At 42.6% G+C, this 21,220-nt stretch overlaps 1 protein-coding gene across 2 annotated transcripts in view; it reads left to right on the top strand.

Moving 5' to 3' along the window:
- gnal (guanine nucleotide binding protein (G protein), alpha activating activity polypeptide, olfactory type) overlaps window positions 1–21,220 on the top strand; it is a 46,154-nt gene that overhangs the window by 1,999 nt on the left and 22,935 nt on the right. The window contains exons 1-5 of one of the 2 annotated variants that reach the window (XM_076291031.1): window positions 6,875–7,313; window positions 7,552–7,624; window positions 8,718–8,772; window positions 8,964–9,083; window positions 18,549–18,646. In XM_076291031.1, the coding sequence (XP_076147146.1) occupies window positions 7,175–7,313; window positions 7,552–7,624; window positions 8,718–8,772; window positions 8,964–9,083; window positions 18,549–18,646 (485 nt within the window). In that variant the 5' untranslated portion in view covers window positions 6,875–7,174. Of the gene's footprint in view, window positions 1–6,874; window positions 7,314–7,551; window positions 7,625–8,717; window positions 8,773–8,963; window positions 9,084–18,548; window positions 18,647–21,220 lie in introns of those variants that run through there. The other variant, XM_076291030.1, reaches the window with a different exon arrangement.

The raw sequence follows: 21,220 nt of genomic DNA, 5'->3' as shown, positions 1-21,220 counted from the left end.
GATCAAGGTGATACATTGATTACATTTGACAGGACAGTTTACATGGCTGCCTTCCATCAGTGGCAAAAGATGGCTCGTCCTAACATTTTGTCCTAAAATAACATTCAACCTGTGGCAAATAGGTCACTTTTTTGTCAACAGTAATATTAAATGGACACATAGTACACAGACAATAACAAAAAATGAACTCAATATAGGGACGTCCATCACCTAATTTGTCATCATCCTTTATAGCCGATACTTGCTGCCCCAAAGTAATTGGGCAAATGTGTCTTTCCCAAGAAAGTGTGACAGAGGACAAATGCCCAGACTAGTTCATGCCCTGGAGCACACGGATGCTACACTGTGTAGTGCAACTCAAAGAGGCTAGCAGGTTTCTGTTTCCCAAAAGCGTTGCTGAACAACTGCTATGCCTAAATAATGGAGAGACTGTCATTTTGAACACTCTCCATAGTTACCATGGTGGTAACTCCACAACACTGCCCAGCATTGTGCAGCATTGCAGGGACTCTCACATTAAGGCAGTATGTGTCAGTGGAACCACAGTATGCCACAGAAACTGTCTTAAGGACAGATTTCCAGGATGCCGTTGCAATATAAACTGCCTCTCTGAAAAGTTAAATTGGCACTAATAGAAAAAATCATCTTTGACATGAAAGCAGGAAACTCTATAATTGTTTGTTTAGAGTCTCCAGACAAAAGCATTAGAGTTGGCAACCAGTTGCATTGTCTTGGGCTGTCGCTACTGAATCACTCAGTTGAGATTTATTTATCTTTGCTAAATCCGTTTAACAAACAAAGCGAAACCAGCCATCCCATCAACATCATTAGGTGTTGCACTGGTAACAAACCTGCTGTTATTACACTGTAATACCTAGATAGCTATTCTGAATAGTCACCCTGTTTCTGAGTTGAGTCAGATGTTGACTCCAACCTCTCTGGATGAGTTTTCCTGGGTGGCAGTGGCACTCGATGAACTCGCGTTGGAATGCTTTCTATCTGGCTGTCTCTTGTGTAACATCCGTACCTGCATGCAGTATTTCTGCATTCCACAGGCTCTTATCGTATGCAGTAGTCAGTATCAGAAGAGCATGTATTTTGAACAGAGGAACGAGCTCTGGATCAGTGGCAATATAACTCACATGATCCCATTAGAGTGAATACGATGGGTCGTGTTTGATAATCATATTAGACATTTACAGCGGGTCGCGCCATGGACAATTTTCATGATTAACACAAGGCTTTGTGCTCTATTTTTAATCTCATACTATAATGTCATAAACCTTGATCAACACTAGACTGTAGGTGCCTTCCACTGAGACAAAAAGTACTCAAATTAGGGCTGGAAGGTATAAAAGGTATGCCGTATAAACAATATGAATTTGTAATGTATGGATTTGAACTATACTGGCAAATGCTGCTAGGTAGCAGGCTATCAGTGTGATCATATAGACATGGACAGTGAGATGATGCAAGAAGCACTTGGGCCAATACCTGCCATAACAGAAACAAGTTACTAACATAACACACCTCTGTGCGATGTGAAATATATCGCAGTCATACTGTAGGATATACGTAGGAGTACAATACTAGTGGTCATGTAGTTACAATGCCTGTGCTTTTCCTCTTCAAAGCATTTATATTGAAGCTCTAAGAAAGACAAATATATAAATATAACCGTACTGTTCCATTCCATGTTTCAAATATACAGTGATACATTTTAGGACATACCACCTAGCCCTAACTCAAATAATATTAATGTAAGAAAGAGAAAGTGAATTATTTTCCATGAAGAAGTACATAAAATAGAAGTCTTGGAACCCTTTACATGTTGCCTGCTGTTGGTAAGAGTTAGTTTTGTTGAAACATCCAGTTCAGCATGACACGTGGAGGTTGCTGTTTGTTTTGGAAATCCTTGTTATTCTTGCTTAGATTAGCTTGCCTAATTCATCCAACGGCAGATAAATCATATTTTTATCTCTCTCAGGAAATGATCTTACTGTTTTTTGAATTCATGGATGCATCTGGATAGCTATAAATGACACAGGCAGGTGTGGATCAGTCACTTGTTCCACAAAAGAGAAGGAAGGATGTGTGGTGTTAGTGAGTGTTTATGTATGTGTGTGTGTATGTGTGTGTGTGCATGTGTGTGTGTGTGTGTGTGTGTGTGTGTGTGTGTGTGTGTGTGTGGCTGCACACACACATATGTCTGGGAAGAGTGACTCACTTTTGTTTTATGCTGTCAACAGTGTCTGTGGCACAGGGAAGAGCCTAACTCACCTCGTGTTCTCCACCAAAATACTATTTTTCCAACCTCTTAGGGACAAAGCCTCCCACAGCTGTCCTTAAACACTAGTAGGTGAAAATCCAGATATGTGTGGGTTATATAGTTCAGTTTTAACAATGACTGTCCCATTAGTGCTGATATCCTGGGGAAGGGGCACTTTGACACATTCATATTTACAATGTCAATACATATAAATACTTATGCTTCACATGTGTTTGATTAGATCTGTTCTCAGTCCATCTCCTTGGCGAGCCAAAATACAGTCCGCAGTATCTTTGTTTTCTCTGTTCACTTGTAATAATTACATAATCTGTTTATTTGATCCAAATGTATTCAGTTTGCACAGAAAGTTACCAATTCTAGTCAAGATAGTCAAGATGGTCTTGTCAAGGGGGACAAATTAATATGAGGAGACAAGTCTCATCAATACACCACACAATGCACTACTCGAGTGAAATTTTACAATATTGCACATTTTGAATTACGGAATCCCTGAAGTGACACAATATATGACCTCTAACTCACGCTTGGATTTTCCAACAACATAGTATTCCCCATTCTGCCTGTTCTTTCCCTGTAGGAAACACATGAGTCAGGATAGAATTCAGTGCCAACATTCAGAGCACTTTTGTGCACCATCACAGTGTTTTATTTCCCTTTTTACACACAACTTTGGGAGTTGGCTAGATGTGTGTCCCCTTGTAGACACATACACATACACATACACATACACACACACTCACACACCACACACACTCACACACCACACACAAACACACACACACACACACACACACACACACACACAAAGTGACCATGCAGGTGCAGGGTATTAGACTACGTCTTGGCAGACAAACTGACTCATGGCACTGGTAGATATGACAGAGTTGAGTTTTCAGTAACCATGTGAAATATTGACTGCGAATCACAGGCCAGCTACATTTGAATGTAGGTGGATTGGAATGTATTGGAATGTGTGTGTGTACTGAATATCCTCCTAACTATCCTCTCCCCTACTGATACACACACACACACGTGCACATACACATACACCCCCACTCACCCACACACACAAACAGTCAAGCACACATATACATACATATACATATACTCATGCACACATATACATAAATACATACATATGCACATGCATAAACACACATACACAAATGTGATATGCACTATAATATATTCACACAAATATAATCACACGATATATGTATGTGTCATACAGAGCAATTACATGCACACGGGACACACAACAAACACTCACACATGTATCACACATACAACACATTGTCACACACAACAGCACTGCTACACTTACACACACACACACACACACACACAGGTCTCCATCCTGTTTTCTGTGTCCAAACAAACTCTCACTCTTGCTTTCTAAATCGGTCGTGGCCGTCCTGTGGAAACTGGCCCATCGCGCCTGCAGGGTAGAAGTTCATGTGACCCAAAACAATAACAAAGGGATTAGAGGCCAAGAATGTGCTTTAAAGGAGCGCAGGGCAACAGGCCAAGTCTGCGTCTGTGTATTTATTTGACACAAACTATTCTCCAATGAGGGGAGATAAGTCATGTCACCATAACGTTTACGGGCAACTCAAGTTACAGCATAGAGACCAATGGTTTGTGTATATTTTTCATATTGTTTTATCTCACTTTTTTAATCTTAATTTTTGCAGGATTATATTTGCTAATTGTATGCTTAATCTCTTTTGGTAGGCCTTATTTTGTAGGTGGCAATGCAATGAATGATTTTTTTACAGATGTATTTTATTGTTGTCTTTGTCACCTTCTCTTTAGTTTTGAAAGCAATCTCAGTTAAGCCAGTTTTTGCGTCTTAATCTGTAACCATCTATTTTGCATTCACTCAACAGAAAGTATGCGCATAACGAGGCCAGACAGGAAACCTGTTCCCTGGCCCCTGATGTGAACCGGGCTGTACATTAACTCTTCTCCCACCCCAACCCTGCCAAGTCTGGCTCTCTGAAACACTAGTGCACACAGTGTCCTTAGAATTGATTTAAATGTAGTTGTTTTTGTCTGTGCACCCTGGGAATAGGTAAAACCCTATAATGTGTGGTCACAGTATCTGTAATTTGGGAAACATTTGTCCCTGTGATGTACAGTATTGTACCCTTCTACTAAGTAGTGGTCAACTCATGAATTTTCTCTGAATCTATGCACAAATCTACTGAATATTAGACTTCCATAAAATTATTTTAGGGATAAAAATATTTTTTCCCTAAAAAAAATCAGCTATTTTATGTCATATTGTAAGCAAGTATTAGTCAGATGACATCAGCATGAAATTGTATATTCAAAAATATAAACCAAACTGTTTTACTCTTCATTATGAAAGCAGCTCTCCAGATAACCTTGCATCAGTTTGTTTAAGCACCCATTTGAATATTTTATCCTCAGTATAAGAAACTTGTGCTCACAGCCACTGCTTGCCGTTGTAAATACACAAGCCATCAAATTCACACATAACTGTGAGTGACTAAAGTCTGTGGTTCAACAGGGTGCAAACTCCTTGGACCAGTGTGAAATCAGAGGTAACTAGCTTACCCACATAACCTCAGGAGTAACCGCAGTGTCAGACCTCATAGTGTGCTGTGTGAGATGTGCCCTCTTGTCACAGGATTTGAATATGTTTGAACAGCACTGTATAACCTAAATGAACTGGATGAATGGTATCAATGGAGCACCTGCCTTTGTTTCTCTGTAAAGAGAGCACAGACTGAAAAGGAACATTTTGATCAGATACTTTCTTCTAAATTATCTCCAGGACTAGTGAGGTTGAGTCCTGTGGTTTTTGTGGCTTTCATAAAAACAGTCAGGTTAGGGTTTTTGTTGAGCTTCTGATTATGACTTGGGGCCATTTCTGCACCTGTTTTCAGCAATGCTAAAGCAGTGTGTCACAACATATTGCAGGGAAATTTGGAGCAAATCATGAGTAGCCTTACTATATTGTAACTATACTTTATTGTAACGCACATTAATTTGTGAAATTCATTCATGGCTATTTTATTTCTCCATGTCAAAATATTCATCAAAGTCATAGCTTAATAATGGTTAATATTTGTTTATCTAATTGCATGTGAATAGCTGCTGACAAACTGTATTTCACCGCCTTACTTGTATTCTCCAGAAGAGGGAGACAAGAGACTGATCACAGCAGGCCTTCTGCCTCGCTTTGAACACTGCCTCCTCCCAGCCCACAGTCTGGCTGTAGACAGTTAGGAGAGGCCACAGAAACCTCATGCATCATTTGCATCCTCTGCTGCCCCGTACCTGTTGTTTGACCCATTAAGAGTGCCTTTGCATCTCCTTTCCATATTCGTGTGCGGGAAAATCTTTCCATTGTCCCAAATGATGCCAACGTGCTCTTCTGTGGCACAGATAGCGATCATGTTCGAACTCGGAAGGACTTGGACTGTTCCAGTGGCTTTTGTTTATTTGTTTGTTGGTCTTTACATGGATGACACAGCAGTGATAAGGTTATTTTTAGTATCAAAATGAAAGGTTAGATAAGGCATCCTAAGTATTTGTAGATAAGTAGACCTGTGACAAGAGGTTGATTAATTTGTATTAATTTGATTTTATGACTGTTATTATTGGCATATAATATTCTGGGACACAGCAGTACACATCCTATCTTTCCTATCTATCACACCAATAATGTAATATCAGTCTGGGGAAATATGTACTTTGCTATTCCTATACATTCACATGATAGAATATTTTCAGTCCTACGTTCAAAAGTGCTTGTAGCTCTATGTACTGTTATTACAGATGGTACTGATTTAGCTGCTCTCCTCAGCCTAGCTGTGCCTTGGCCACTGGTATGCAAACTTGGGAACTCGTTTGCATGTAGTCCATCATATTTGCAATGTACCAGTTTTATGAAGACTGAATGGTGGCCACTGCCTAGGATACTCCCCTCCCCCCACCCCACCCAACAACAAACACACACACACCTCTATTCCCCTGTAGTCATCTTTGTTGGAAATTTCAGATTATGATCCATATTGCAATGGAGTAATAGCCTACCCAACATGCCATGTACTAGAAATGTTTTATGGGAGAGGCCCTCATAGCCATTAACCACTATAATAGGCCTACATGAATAAAAACTGCCCACAGTTAGTGTCCCAAGTTAACATGCCTGTTGTGCAACTCATTATTCTGGAATCTTTTAATGATATAGCCTACCTTTTATATTAAAACCCTCCCTGATTCTCTACTGTCTACATACAATTCGCCTTGTTCTGGTGAGGTGAAACAAAACTGTCTGCTGTGACATATGGTTGTAACATTTGTTGTCGCACTGAAATATTTCTTGTCACAGATACCTTGTTATTTTGTGCTCTGTCTACTGTTTTTTTGGTAACCGAGAGCAGGTAACAAACCTAACAGCCGTCTCTTAGGCTGAAATTAATCTGAAGGGCAGGTACTGACAGCATGAAGCGAGAGGTGTTCCTCTTTCAAATCGGCGTTACTTCCTGGTGTCACAGAGAGAGGCAGTGTTGAGTTTAACAGACAGAATTGCGAGCAGCATTTTAGATAGAAAAATACTGAGAGAGAAGCAGGAGCGAGCGTTGGCTGGGTTCCAGAAACAGCCGATTTGTTCATATTTATGTTGTTAGCCAAATGTATATTTTTTACTCTATTTATAATGCTTATATTTATTGGATTCGACTGAACCGTTTGGCTTCGGTTTGTTAAAGGATTATAGCGAAACCCTTTTTCACAGCGACGGAAAAGTGGCGCACGGATTTTTCGCCCCATTTGTTGGCCTTTTTATATAGAAAGTAGGAATTACTGTTACTGTTTTATACGCCGGGTGCGAGCAGAGGCCGACGGAAGATGGGGTGTTTGGGCAACAGTAAGACTGAAGACCAACGCATCGACGAAAAGGCTCAGCGAGAAGCAAATAAAAAAATCGAGAAACAGTTGCAAAAAGAAAGGCAAGCCTATAAAGCCACGCATCGGCTACTTTTATTAGGTAAGGTCAGGAAGATGTTTTTTGATAAAGACGTCGGTTATCGGCTGTTTTCAGTTTCGTCCCCTGCCCACATATGTTGACAGGTCTCGCCTGCTCTATGTAGATGGATGGGTTTAATTGCCACCGACTCGCACGCATTTTGTCAATCGCCTGTTATATGCCCTTTGCGAAGTGTCAGCGACATGTATTTATGTTGAAACCACCAGTGTAATATTTTTGTTTCGTTTTATTTTCTAAGGAGCTGGAGAGTCCGGAAAGAGCACGATTGTCAAGCAGATGCGGATCCTTCACGTCAATGGCTTTAATGCAGAGTAAGTGGCCAGATATGTTCTCTATCTGTAAGCTCTGTAGGCTATTTCTTGTAGCGGATAATACCGCAGTTTTATTTTTGCTTATGACATTTGCTATATGCATAACGTTTTACCAGTCTACGTTCTCGTTTGCTATACAATGCCTTCATTTCGGGGTCTATTTTTCCAAAGCTAATGTTAGCACTGCAGAGACATAAGGCCCGTATTGGAAGAACAGCATGGCGACAAGCTTGCTATGTCCAGCTGATTTCTAAAAGCTGTCAGCGAGATAAAGACGTCATTATCGGCGTGTGCTTTGACAGAGATTCCCTTTGAATATCTCCTATATCATTGCGACTCAAGAGATATTTCTGCATTGTTTTGCGTCAGATTAATGGCTGATGTATCTTTTGGTCGTTTAAAGTTTTTGTGCAATGGTCGAGAAGTGTGCATGTCTCTTGGTCTGCATTAGATATTTTGCTAGATTTAATGTTGTCTAATATATAGGATAGGCTGACTCTAAAATGGGTCTCTAAGCTATAGAGTTTTTTCTCTATTTGGGGATGCTATTTATTCGCAGAATTGCATGTTCCCACGCCTAATACAAAGACAAACGTATTAACAGATTAGAGTGAATGCTGCTAATGGCCCACAACTTTCTTGATGTTTCATGGTATGATTATTTTGTTTTATTTGATGTAAGAGTTCTTTAGTATTAATTATTGTATGAACTAAGTGGTAGCCTACTAATATGATAGGATTTCAAAACTGTATCTACAAATGTAGCCTATTTCATTTATGATAGAGGCCTGTATTGATGTTGTCATGTATTTGCCATATTATTTCCTATATGTAATTTAATAGTGATACATATCTGAACAGCTTTAACTAGAGTTTTAAACTATCTCTACTCACTAATTCAAACATGTTCACTTTCTCACACACACACACACACACACACACACACACACACACACACACACTGTACACATATACATAGAGAGAGAGAGAGAAAGAGATGCAACAAATCTAAATATGTTCTAGCATTGTTTCATATGGAAGACGAAAAAACAATTATGGGTATCTCACTAACCTTCTAACATTTTATTCTCAGGGAAAAGAAACAAAAAATCCTGGATATTCGAAAAAATGTGAAAGATGCCATAGTGGTAAGTTGGTGTGTGGAGTGTTTAACTAAGAGACAATTGTCCTTCAGCATGCTACATGATATTGTTTACTTTTCCCCCCCAATGAGATCGAATCCAGCGATCCCTCTGCAATGATTAGATTGGCTTATACACAGATTTATCCCTTATTTATCCAGATTAATGTCTGTGTTTTCATCTGATCCGCTTTCCAGACGATAGTTTCGGCGATGAGCACTTTGATTCCTCCCGTTCCACTCGGCAATGTAGCCAACCAGCCCCGCATCGACTACATCAAAAGCATAGCGCCCCTCTCGGACTTCGATTACACCGAGGTAAGGATTGGCACGCCTAAGCCAGCTGGCCATTTGTTGTGGAAAATGTAGTTTTATTCCGGGCCATGCCAGTGAGCAGTGTCCCTGTCTCAGATGGAAGAACTTGATCTTGGTAATGGCTTTAATGTGGCCTGCCTGCCTGCATGCCTGTCACTGATGGTACAGTAGATGGTAAAGTTTTGTAATGCCGTAATGTTTCTAGGAAGATCCAGTACATGATGTTCAGCCAGTGACCAGAAGTTGCACTAATTTACTTTGATTTTGCTTTAATGATCTTACATAGCTGCTTTGTTTTGCAATCTTGCAGCAACATTTAGTTCTGACATGGTAGCCATTAAGGAAAAGGAATTGTGAGTGTGTGAAGTCTGTCTTGAAATGGATTTTTCATTATTGAGTGTTATATTAATGTACTTAATTTATTATACTATTATCCTACTAACCTGGCCATAACCAAACCACCTTACATGTACAGTCTTCATGACCCACGAGTCACTCAACATACTCTTGACACCATACCGATAACAGTACCATATGTGTGTGTATGGTTCTCATTTTTGGGGGAAAAAATACCCTATATATTTGGTGTAATAATTTGTATAGTCTGTTGTCAGAAATCATGCTTTTGTTACTGTAAAACTTGATGCCACTTCTTGAAAGCAGTAATCATATGTCTGATTCCCTTGCTTTAAGAAAGTGTAGCAGCCCTCCCCAGCAGCTCTGAGATCAGCCCACTGTTCTACCTACTGCAGTGTACTCTTAAGTGCAGAATAGCAGGGCCTCACACATGGAGACATCATGTGACCCCACAGCCTCACACACTGTGCCTGATATCATATAGTGTGCTAACTTTAACACCAGCACTTTATGTCACTAATCTGAGTTCGGGAAAGAAAGAATGAAAGATAGAAAGAAAGAAAGAGGGTGGAAAATAATGAAAGAAAGAGAGGAAAGGAGGAAGGAAAGGCCAGAGTAGTAGCACAACTTCAATGTGGGCTTCATGTAAAAAAAAGGCACCATCGGTTGCAGTTGCAGGGGATGTGAAGTCCACACGTCTGCCTGCCTGTGTGTGTGTGTCTCTCGACTGTGTGTGTCTCTTGGCCATCAGATGGCTTGACCTCATTCCTGTTGTTGGTTGCCTCCTGCAAGGCATCAGTGCTGAGGAAACATGCTATGCTGCTTTCATTTCCTTCTCCTCACTGTTCATTTGGCTCACTTTATTGGTTACATCTTATTGTAGTGTTTGCACATACTGAAATATGTATTGATGATCTTCATGCCGCTCTATATTATTTGTTAATATTTTTTTCTTACTTTTTCACTGTTTGGCCTGACTACACTCCAGGTACAGTGAGACAGAGGTGTTGTCAGTGTACCGCTAGAAGTGTTTTGTTTTAGGAGGTGGGGACTTGTTAGTGTGTGTCTGTATGTGTGGTGGTGTGTGTATGTGTGTGTGTGTGTGTGTGTGGGGGGGTCTTGTTTGTCATGCTTGAAGCCGGAACTGCTCTAAGAGATCCTGCAGGGAGATTTTGCCACATCTGTCAGACGTAGCTTCTGTGACGTTCCTAGAAGGACTCCGAGTAATTGATTTGCTTGTCTTGTGGAGTGTGGACCTCCTTTGAATCAAAGCCTTTTCTCTGTGCCTCCCAGAGGAGCAAGCGACCCATCGTCTGTGTTTTGGTGGGTCAGAGATGCGCAGACAAGGCTCGGGCTTGTTTCTTGCCGTGGAGTTACGAAAGAGCTTAACAGTCACTTCTTTTTGTGCTAAAATAGCCCGTACCCGGTAACCTGTGCTGCAGGGAAATGAATGAGTTCAGTGCAAGGGTCGCTCTTTGTATGTGTGTTTGCACATAATGTTTGTGTGTGTGTGTGTGTGTGTGTGTGTGTGCGCGTGCGCGTGCATGCGTGCTGGTCTTGTTATCTAATGCAATCTATCCTCCATGAAATGAGTGAAGTCTATCCTCATTGGAAAAAAAAATATAGACCATGTTGAGATGGTAAATGTTAACCAGATCAGAAAAAAAAACATTGTTTGTCAGGTTGTTTTTGAATTTCTAAGCAATTTGAAATGAGCCCACTGAACCGCCCCAGCATGAGCAACGTTTTCCAAATGCTGGTGGAGTAGCACTAACGCTAGCCACAGTGTGAGAGTGCAAAAGAGTTATTGTGGGGTCGTAAACGTTGTACTTCCCATGTTCTCTGTTCTACACACGGCTAATAGAGAAGAAAGGAAGGAAATCATTTTGTGAATCCAAAACTCTCCTTTGTGTGGTGCACAGAAAGAATGTAGCTTCACTAGTAGTTATGTAATCCCTTGTTTGTTGTTTATTTACTATTTACTAGTTTGGTTATACATTTGGTTATTTACACCATGATCAGTTTTATAAGTTCTGATTTAGTTGTTGTCTTTTCTATTTCTAACCTCTTAAGGGCACATCAGAGAGAGTGTGTGTGTGTGTGTGTGTGTGTGTGTGTGTGTGTGTGTGTGTGTGTGTGTGTGTGTGTGTGTGTGTGTGTGTGTGTGTGTGTGTGTGTGTGTGTGTGTGTGTGTGTGTGTGTGTGTGTGTGTGTGTGTGTGTGTGTGTGTGTGTGTGTGTGTGTGTGTGTGTGTGTGTGTGTGTGTGTGTGTGTGTGTGTGTGTGTGTGTGTGTGTGTGTGTGTGTGTGTGTGTGTGTGTGTGTGTGTGTGTGGTTCGCATGTGTTCTCATCTTACTGGTGATCCTGTGCCCTGTTTGTCAAAACACGGACGGTGGCAGTCAGTTGTTTTGGCTGTGGCACGGGCTCCATTAATTAAGCTTATTATGTAATGCGGCATCGATTTTTGTTAGTAAACATGCTGGCTGAGGGCTTAGCCGCGTACAAAGCAAGGGGGCTGGCTCCACAGCCAGGGCTTTTGATATAGGGAATTAGCCCGGCCCTCTCCCAGATCAGGCCTGCGTTTCAAGTCTGCTTGCCCACATCGCTTGCCTATCTCTGGGTAGCCTGTTCGCAAACTCCCCTTTGTGGCCCAGCTCGTCACCCACATCAACCACATCAATAAAAGCATCAATAAACATCAGATAAACATCAATAAGAACTTAAGGTGGAGAGGTTTTTTTGACAAATGTCTGAATCTGTTCATCTGTGTGGTCTAGTGTCCACTGTGCTTTACATCCACATTTTGAGGCCTTTGAGTAATGACCGTGCTGAGTTTCGTCTAACTGCACTCTCGTGCCACTGGTCTGACCACTCACATGATTGATAGTATGTGTGTGTGTGTGTGTGTGTGTGTGTGTGTGTGTGTGTGTGTGTGTGTGTGTGTGTGTGTGTGTGTGTGTGTGTGTGGCTCAGGGGAAAGGGCACGTGAGAAAAATAAAATCTATAGTTGTATTAACAGCAGAGTGGCTCACTGGAATACCATCAGTGGGGTATTGACACTAAAATCAGTAAATCGACTAACACCATTTTCGTAGACTTTGGCACCAGGGTGCAGTGAGTCAGTGAATGCTAACTTGTGACTGTTTTGATGCTATGTGACAGTAGTTGTGTATTTGTTGATTGGTATGAACTTTTTTAGACACATTCCTGTTTAATTATCATTATAACCCAGGCTAACTAGACTGAAAGGAATGAATGTAGTCTTTGTTTATGCGTTATTGTGCCACTAGCCAGTTCTATATTTTCCTCATACGTTCTGTTAAGAGCTTAGTCATTCTTGCAGATAATACGATCATGGGCACGCACAGCAGTGAAGACGTACAAAAGTGTCTCATTTCTCCAGATTTACACAGAGGGAGCGATTAAGTTCTGATGTAGTGGTAGGAGGTAGGGGAAGCCATCAGTACCAACTTGTGAAGGGAATCTAAAGAGAGAAATCTCATTGGTCTCTCTTTCTCTCTCTCTCTTTCTCTCTCACTCACGCACTTGCTCTCTCTGTCTCTTTTTTAACATAATCCCCCTTTTTCTTTAGTATTATTTCTACTGATTTACACTATTCTTTTGAGTTTTTCATTCTTTCACTTCCTCTGTTTTTGATATCTCTCTTTCTTTCGCTTGCTGTTTTTTCTGCCTTTTTCCGACTGTCCCTCCTTCTTTCCTTGCTGGTCTCCACAGGCCTGTAAACTGTACAGGGGGCCTATTCTCAGAGGGTCACAAGCCTCCCTCAGCTCAGGCCCTGAGGAGACACACACACACACACACACACACACACACACACACACACACACTCACTCACTCACTCAAGTCTCTCTCTCTCTCTCTCTCTCTCTGTGGCACCCACACACACACACTCAGTCTCTCTCTCTCTCTCTCTCTCTCTCTATCTCTTTCTCTCAGGCACACACACACACACACACAAAGATGGAGAGCGAGAAAGTGCACTAGTACCATACAGACACACAAACTTGTAGATAAACCAAAGCGGTCTGTAACATTAGGCTTTTCTTTTCCTGCCACTAGTTGCGGTGGCAAGTTCACATTCAGTTTCACCTCCCAGTAAACCAATAGACATTAGTGATCAGTCACAGCTCTGTTTGTTTGTTATCAGCCTAGTAGTAAGAGTAAAGGGCCTTTCTCTCTCTACTCTCACAGTTGTAAGTTGTGGAATCTATGGTTGGGTAGTCTCTCACTCAATCTGTGGTCTCTGCGAGTGATGATGGTCTTGTTGAGGAGCGGGGCCCAGGAAGTGTTTTCTAGATCATCAGATGAGCAGTGGAAATGTCTAGACAAAGCGTCCTTCATGGCAGGCACTGAGACTGAGCTTAAGAGATACAGAGAACAAGTGAGGAGAGGGAAGAGAGAGAGAACAGATAGGGGCAGAGAGAGAGAGAGAGAGAGAGAGAGTGTGAGTTACTGGAGAGCCAGGAAGGGGTTTCAGGCGGTAGCCATACATGGACCATCATGCAAATCTGTCTGTTAATGTTTGCAGGCTTAAGGCCTTTAGTGTCCCTCGGAGTAACCCTCTGAGGCCTGTCAGACCCTTTTGAGGTAGTCTGACATGTCTTTTCCGTCTGACATATTTCACCTATTTAGAGCTCACATCCAGAGGCAGGCATTGACATTTAAAGTTTGTTTGTTTGGTTGCATATGTTCTACCTTCAGACTACCTTCAGACTATCTGTACACGTGGAAAGTCTCCATTATGTTACAAACAAAGAACTTCTGTTACAGTATGTCTATACGTGTATGTATGAATATGTATTCATACATTCAGTGTAACCATACATTCACCTTCTTGTAAGTGGTTAACCACAGCTAGAGATGTGAAAAATGTCAATATGTGCAGGAAGTATGACCCGTGTGGTTGACGCAGTTGAATGTCAAACTAAGCATTGTACAGGCACAGCTATAGAAACCATCAACTCCCCCTCCAGAGAGAGACACTTGACAGAGATACTTGGTACCTGTGAAAATGTGTTACATGTTGTTTACATGTAGCATGTTATTTCTGACCGATTCCTGCTCTCTGAAAGCACTTCATATGAGTATATCAAAGGATTGTGAGTCCATACTCTTCAGTCATAATGCTAGCATTTTAGCTACAACAGGAAGGCAGCAACCCCCCCCCCCCTCCCCCCCAATCAAGGTTGTGTGTTATTGTACGTGAACATATGTGTGTGTTAGTTCATCCTAGTGTGCATGTGTACATCTATGCCTGGCTGGTGTGTGTGTGTGTGTGTCTGCATGTATCACATGCTCCCCCAGAGGAGCCGTTCCACTGGTGCCGGTGACAGCACGCAGGAACCGCGTCCCGACGCAGCGCAGCTCGGGCTTTCATTAGCCGGGCCTGGGGGATGCGCACCGAGGCGAGCTGTGTTTAACTGCCACCTAATGACTCTTTTGCCAACAACCTGTCGCTAATGAAAGCTCAGGTAGAGAGTGCAGCTTGGCAGGTGAGAGGCTACTTGTGGCCGTTAGAGATTTGTAGATTTGTTTTCTCTCTCGCTCTCCATGTTTTAGGTGTTTTTTTGTTTTTTGTTTTTGTTTGTTTGTCATTTTGACTGGGCAACACTGGCCACAGAGTTCTTCCCATGGGATCAGATTTCCTGGAGTGTGTACATCACACATGTGTCTATACGTTTCACAATGTGTTTGGGTACCATTCGCCTACTAATTCTCAACATATTTCACACAACAGAGTGTGAGGTTTCTTTGTTTTGTTTTTTGTTGTCGTTGCTATTTTGTGGTGATTTATTTGATTTGGGTCAGTGTATCTGCTGAAAACTGACCAATCTTCCACTAGAACTGCCACTGTCCTCAAGGTTGCTCCCCAACTTTTGAAAATGGAGGCAGAGCAACAGCAGCACAAAGTTTCTTTCCCTGAGCTGTGTTGTAACATTTCTGATGCCTCACAGTCTAGAACATCGTTCCTTTACTGTATTTGAATGTAACCAATGAGTCTTTTGTGTTCTGTACAGTCTTATAAATGACACTGAAACTAAACGAGTAAAGTAACACATGACCAAGGTTAAAAGGTCTCCAAGTGGAAACATTTGTACGCACTGGTTTGACGTTCTTGCATTTTTTTTTTTTTTTGGACAGATAGCGAGTGAGAGGGTGATAAAGTATCAAAGTGAAAGATAGTTTGGGAATAGTTGCCACTCCTCAGCCTCTTTTTCCTCCTCCCCTGCTACTTCCTGCTTTACCAGTGAGTTCATCACACCGGACCAGGAAGTGGCTGTACTGCGCTGAGGGTGCTTTGCATGTGGAGAGCTGCTTTGACTCTTCTGAGTGGGACTGAGCTGAGGGCCTCAACCGAAGCCTGCAAGAGTGTGCAGGAAGACCAGCCGTAGGCTTGAAATAGTTTACGTACGAATAGGCCACATCGATAGTAAAACCTCTTGTCGTGGTAGATTTCATTTAGCTCCTGGCTCGGCACAGAGTGAGCTGATGTTCGGCTCTGCCGAGGTAGATAAGACTGAGGTTTGCCTTCTCTGGGGAAGCAGTCGATGAGTCTGTTTGGATCACTTCACTTTGCATCCCATCAAACGCCTCCATAAACAGCTTTGTGTCATGTAGACACAGTGCCACGGCGAGGCTGCTACTGGTGTACAGTTGTGTGAAAGTTAAAGAAGGAAGATTACAAACCTAAACCCAGTGTTTCCCAGAGAATTGAATTCCATTTGTGGTGGTTGGTTTGCAGAATTAACTTGAATGCAACAGTTTTTAACAAATTAGCACAGCGTGGTTATGATACAAACAGATTTAAGCACAATTTAGTACAACCTGGAAAATCATTGTGTGGTGGTGGTCAATGTTGATATTGTGGTGGGCCGCCACAAATAAGTCAATGTATGGGAAACACTGCTAAACCCCTTCCAAACTCTCTTCTGCTTCTTAAAGATTCGGCTATTTCCACTGCGATATGCCGAACTGTTTCCATTGTGATATGCCCTGCCTTAAGCCTTCCACAACTGTGGCGTTTGCATGCAACTCCAGAATTATATGCATATTTAAATATGTATTTCATTCACAACTCATACAGTGCAGATGCAATTTTTTACTTGTTTTAAGACACTGTAGGTCTGTTCAATATATTTATTTCCTGACTAGTTATGCCATGCTGTTTAACTATCAGACGCTTATAACAGGAAACTGTTATGATTTGAACCCCCAGTTACCAGTCCACCAGCTTCACGGGTTCAGCCAATGGGCCTCTTTGGGCATAGATATTAGAAAGCTACCACATTGTCCATCGAGTTCTATTAAGTGTCGTACAACAATACGGCCACCATATTGCCTGGAGCAACACCTTACTGTCTGATTTCCGATCAGAGACACCTGTTTCTCCATTGGCCTCCGCTTGATTGTTGTTCCCACCAATATGGCGGTGCTATTTACTTACGTTCTAGAGCCCAATACGGTATCTAGCTTTCTAATATCTATGTCTCTGGGTTCATTCCTTTCTCCCCTCACCTGCCAGTGTATTGTGTGCGGCCGCTGAGGTGATTTGGTGATCGTGTTCAGGTTTGTGGAGCGTTTGGAGGACTTTCTCATTGTAGTGGTGGTGGTGGGTGGTGAACAGCGGTACAGTGGTGGGAGTGGTGGCAGTGTGTTGTTTGCGTTGCCGGCGTGGCGGTTTGTTTTTGTGTTTCAGTGGCGGTTTGTTTGCCTGTATTTTGTGGTTATTATGTGATGACCCCACTGGGGGACTCATTATCCAACGCCACACTCAACTCTCAAAGGAAGACCAGGGGGGAAAAACAACTCTCTCCTTCTCCGAATCCACCCCTCCCTTCTCTCTCTTTCTTTCTTTCTTTCTTTCTTTCTTTCTTTCTTTCTTTCTCTCTCTCTCTATCTCTCTCTCTCTTTATCTCTCCCTCCTTGTTGCTGTCTTACCTTCTATCCATCCCTTCCTCACTCTCTCTCTCTTCTCTTTCTCCCTTCCCCTGAATCCTCCTCTCTCCTATGTCCTCCTTTCTGCCCTCTTGCTCATCTTTTCCCACTGGAGTGTGTGTGTGTGTGTGTGTGTGTGTGTGTGTGTGTGTGTGTGTGTGTGTGTGTGTGTGTGTGTGTGTGTGTGTGTGTGTGTGTGTGTGTGTGTGTGTGTGTGTGTGTGTGTGTGTGTGTGTGTGTGTGTGTGTGTGTGTGTGTGTGTGTGTGTGTGTGTGTGTGTGTGTGTGTGTGTGTGTGTGTGTGTGTGTGTGTGTGTGTGTGTGTGCGCGCGCGTATAAGATGCAAACATCTCCAACAAGTCAAATATGATTGTCTAAGTTCTCCATTCTTTCCACTGTGAACACCATGTATATTGAATGCATCATGTTTATGCAAATGTACATTGAAATACTTTTATGGTTTACACAAAATCATTCCACACATTATGTCATGTCTCTCAGCTGTCTTGTTGGACATCATTAATTGTGTCATGTTAATGCACTATATACCCCAGAGACAACAAAAACTATGTTCTGATTAGCAGGCAGGAGGCTATTAATTCTGTAGATGTTTATATGAAATATATCTGGTAAACACAACTGAGCTACTCCTACCAAAAAGACACACGAAAGTGAAAACAGTGAACAAAGTGGTGCGAAAATGCAAAGGCAAATACCCCATGTGATAAGACAGCCAATCTGTTTTGTAACACTAAATATGGAATGTATACTAACATGCAAATCATGGGTTTCCTCTGTCGAATATGGGAACAGCCCGGTCAGATAGGCCTCTTTACTTTGTCTTTGTAAAAGAACTGGGAAAGGCCTGTTCTAGGAGTTTGTAATGAAATGCAAAGCAAAAGCCTGTCAGACATGTTCTACAGAGAACCTTTCATCAAAGAAACCGTGAGAGTGACGGTTCCTCTTAGTAACCTCTTTTGAGAATGGTATGCTAACAGTAATGTGAGCACTGAGGCTAAACAAGGTAGATGTGTTTGGGTGGATTTGACTGAAAAGTCCACGTTTTAGATGTGTTTTTAATTGCTCTCAGATGGCTGATATTCCCTAATGGAGTTTCTGTGCTGCATTTTCTTTTTTCTCCATTTCCCTCACACAGGAGTTCTTCGACCATGCCAAGCATCTGTGGGAAGACGAGGGGGTGAAGGCATGCTTCGAACGCTCCAACGAGTACCAGCTCATCGACTGTGCACAGTAGTAAGTACCCCCCACCCAACCTCATCTTCAAACTCCTGTCTTTAACCCGTTGTAGTAAACCATTTTGGTTTACTGGGCTTGCTGTTGAACTGAGAACATTCCCTGTATGTATGTATGTGTGTTACAGTTATGCCATGTTTGGCCTTGCCATGGTCACTGTCCAGCTCCTCTCGGTCCCCTCAGGGGGTAGCTGGATTTGAATGAAAGGCCACTGCAGTGTGCTCATATGCAGGGCCACTCTACTCTCTGAGCTGCGTCCTGTCTTCAGATACTGTTACGTGGGATTTGGTCTCAGAGCCAGACATGCTTTATTGCCTTCCTTTAAAAACCTAAAGTATCTCTGGTTAATTCACATGCAAAGTCTAGTTGACAGGTTTTTCCATGATTGTAGGTAAAGCTTTGATTTACGTATTGTACATACATACTTTCATACATACATACATATGTGCATGGATACAATCTAACAATAACCTACACACACTCATGCACACATGCATGCACACATAATGAGTATACACAGACACAAGCACACTACTCACTGAGACATTATCATTAGAGCTTTTCATTTTAAGTTCAAATTGTGTTGATTCTGATAGATATTAAAGCGTTGTGTGTGTGTGTGTGTGTGTTTGTGCGTGCGTGCGTGTCTGTGGAGACTTTTCATGCATAGACTTTGGAGGTCCCAGTGCGTTTCTAGCAGTTTCCGTCTACTGACAGTGCTGTCATATCAACCGTGGGCTTAGTCCCTGTTGTGTCTTTGCTGCTCTCCTCATGTCTCTCGCCAGAGAAGCCAGGCTGGCTGCACTGGGAAGGTGTGTGTTTGTGTTTGCAGTCGCAGGCAAGTCGACAGGGATTACTGCGAGGGGACGTAAGTGGTTACCCAGGGTGATGTAAGAATGCTCATCATTGCTTCCTGTGTTTGTAGGTATAGCTACAGTGTATTTGTGTGTGTGTGCGTGTGCGTGCGCGTGCACGGGTGGTTTTCTCTTGAGCCTCATTGAAGTCATCCCTAAAGAGACTGTGTGTGTGTGTGTGTGTGTGTGTGTGTGTGTGTGTGTGTGTGTGTGTGTGTGTGTGTGTGTGTGTGTGTGTGTGTGTGTGTGTGTGTGTGTGTGTGTGTGTGTGCGCGCGTGTGCATTGTGTATATATATTGTGTCCAGTAGTGAGATGGTCCTCTGCTGCTGACTGTAGCGGTTGATAGGCGCTGGTAGCGGCGTCTCCAAACAGTCCCATTCCACACGTGTCCGTGAGGCCGGCACACACTGTTCTCATCTAATCTACTACTGCGGGGTTGTCTCCCACTATTGCGCCTCGTGAAACTGTGACGCCATCCATCTTGGGACTGTCTCCCGTGTCTCCCTCTCCCTCTCTGTCTCTGTGTCTCTGTCATTTCTGTCTTTCACTGTCTTCCCACACTCTTATGGCTTCTTTCTCTACTTTGCTCTTGAGTGTTTTTGCTTTCCCCTCTTTATCTCTCTTTTTTTCTCTGTTTGTCTATCTGTATTCTCTCCATCTGGCTCCCTGCCTGTCTGTCTGTCTGTCTCTCTCTCTCTCACTCTTTCTCTTTCTGTCTCACTCTCTTTCCCATTTCTTTCTTTTTTACCTCTCTCTCTCTCTCTCTCTCTCTCTCTCTCTCTCTCTCTCTCTCTCTCTCTCTCCTTACCTCATTTCCTCATAGGAAGTGACCGCTTATGGCTGAAACAGCTGAGGTGTGTCTCGTCCAATCTCGGCACTCCGTTGGCCGCTGTCACGCGCTCCTCTGTGAGTGTGTTTGCATTGGCGGCTCTCCTTGCCCCTACAACCCCCTCCCACCCCCCCACCCCGAGTGTATGAGCGATGTGTGGTGTCGCGCGCCATATCGCTTAATGCCATGACGCACTGTGCCGTCAGGCCGCCATGTACATGTGTGTGAGGCTATCTCGTTTCCATTTACAGAGCCATTGCACACTCACCAGTAGCCCAGCCTCATGCCCTGCCATCTGCTGCTGATGATGTGAGTGTGTGTGTGTGTGTGTTTGACTGTGTGTTTGAGTGGACAGGACACAAGTAACTTTTTAAACATCACATTAGAGTTATCTATAGAAAGCTAGATCTTAAATAGAACTTGTGGTCGCTCTATTTAAACCCTCAGTATGGTTAATTGTAGGAATCATCTAGAGGTCTTTTGCTGTCGACTTTAAAGCAGTATTCACCTTTATCAAGGGTTTATTGTGTGTGTATATATATGTGTGTGTGTGTGTGTGTGTGTGCATTGTGTATATATATTGTGTCCAGTAGTGAGATGGTCTTCTGCTGCTGACTGTAGCGGTTGATACTGTAGACGCTGGTAGCGGCGTCTCCAAACAGTCCCATTCCCAAACCCAAGAGTTTACTGGGGTGGGTGTGGTGACTATGGTGTTGAAACAGGAGGAGCCTTTTCTCTAGACTAGCTAGTTATACATATATTATTATTATTACACTGAAAGACCGGGGTACACGAAACTTGGTGGGCATGTAACCCCACATGGATAGCATGGAACCATCGTTTTTCGTTTTGATCTGTAGCCCCCCCGCTGGACTGGACCCCCCGAAAGG

The sequence above is a fragment of the Alosa pseudoharengus genome, unplaced genomic scaffold, assembly GCF_046254945.1.
Source record: "Alosa pseudoharengus isolate Yale_2024_CS ecotype anadromous, Long Island Sound unplaced genomic scaffold, YU_APseudo_1.1 YU_APseudo_1.1_scf_18, whole genome shotgun sequence".
NCBI classification, from domain to species: Eukaryota; Metazoa; Chordata; class Actinopteri; order Clupeiformes; family Clupeidae; genus Alosa; species Alosa pseudoharengus.
The sequence above is the reverse complement of the archived record's forward strand: the minus strand, read 5'-3'. Positions and strand labels throughout refer to the sequence as shown.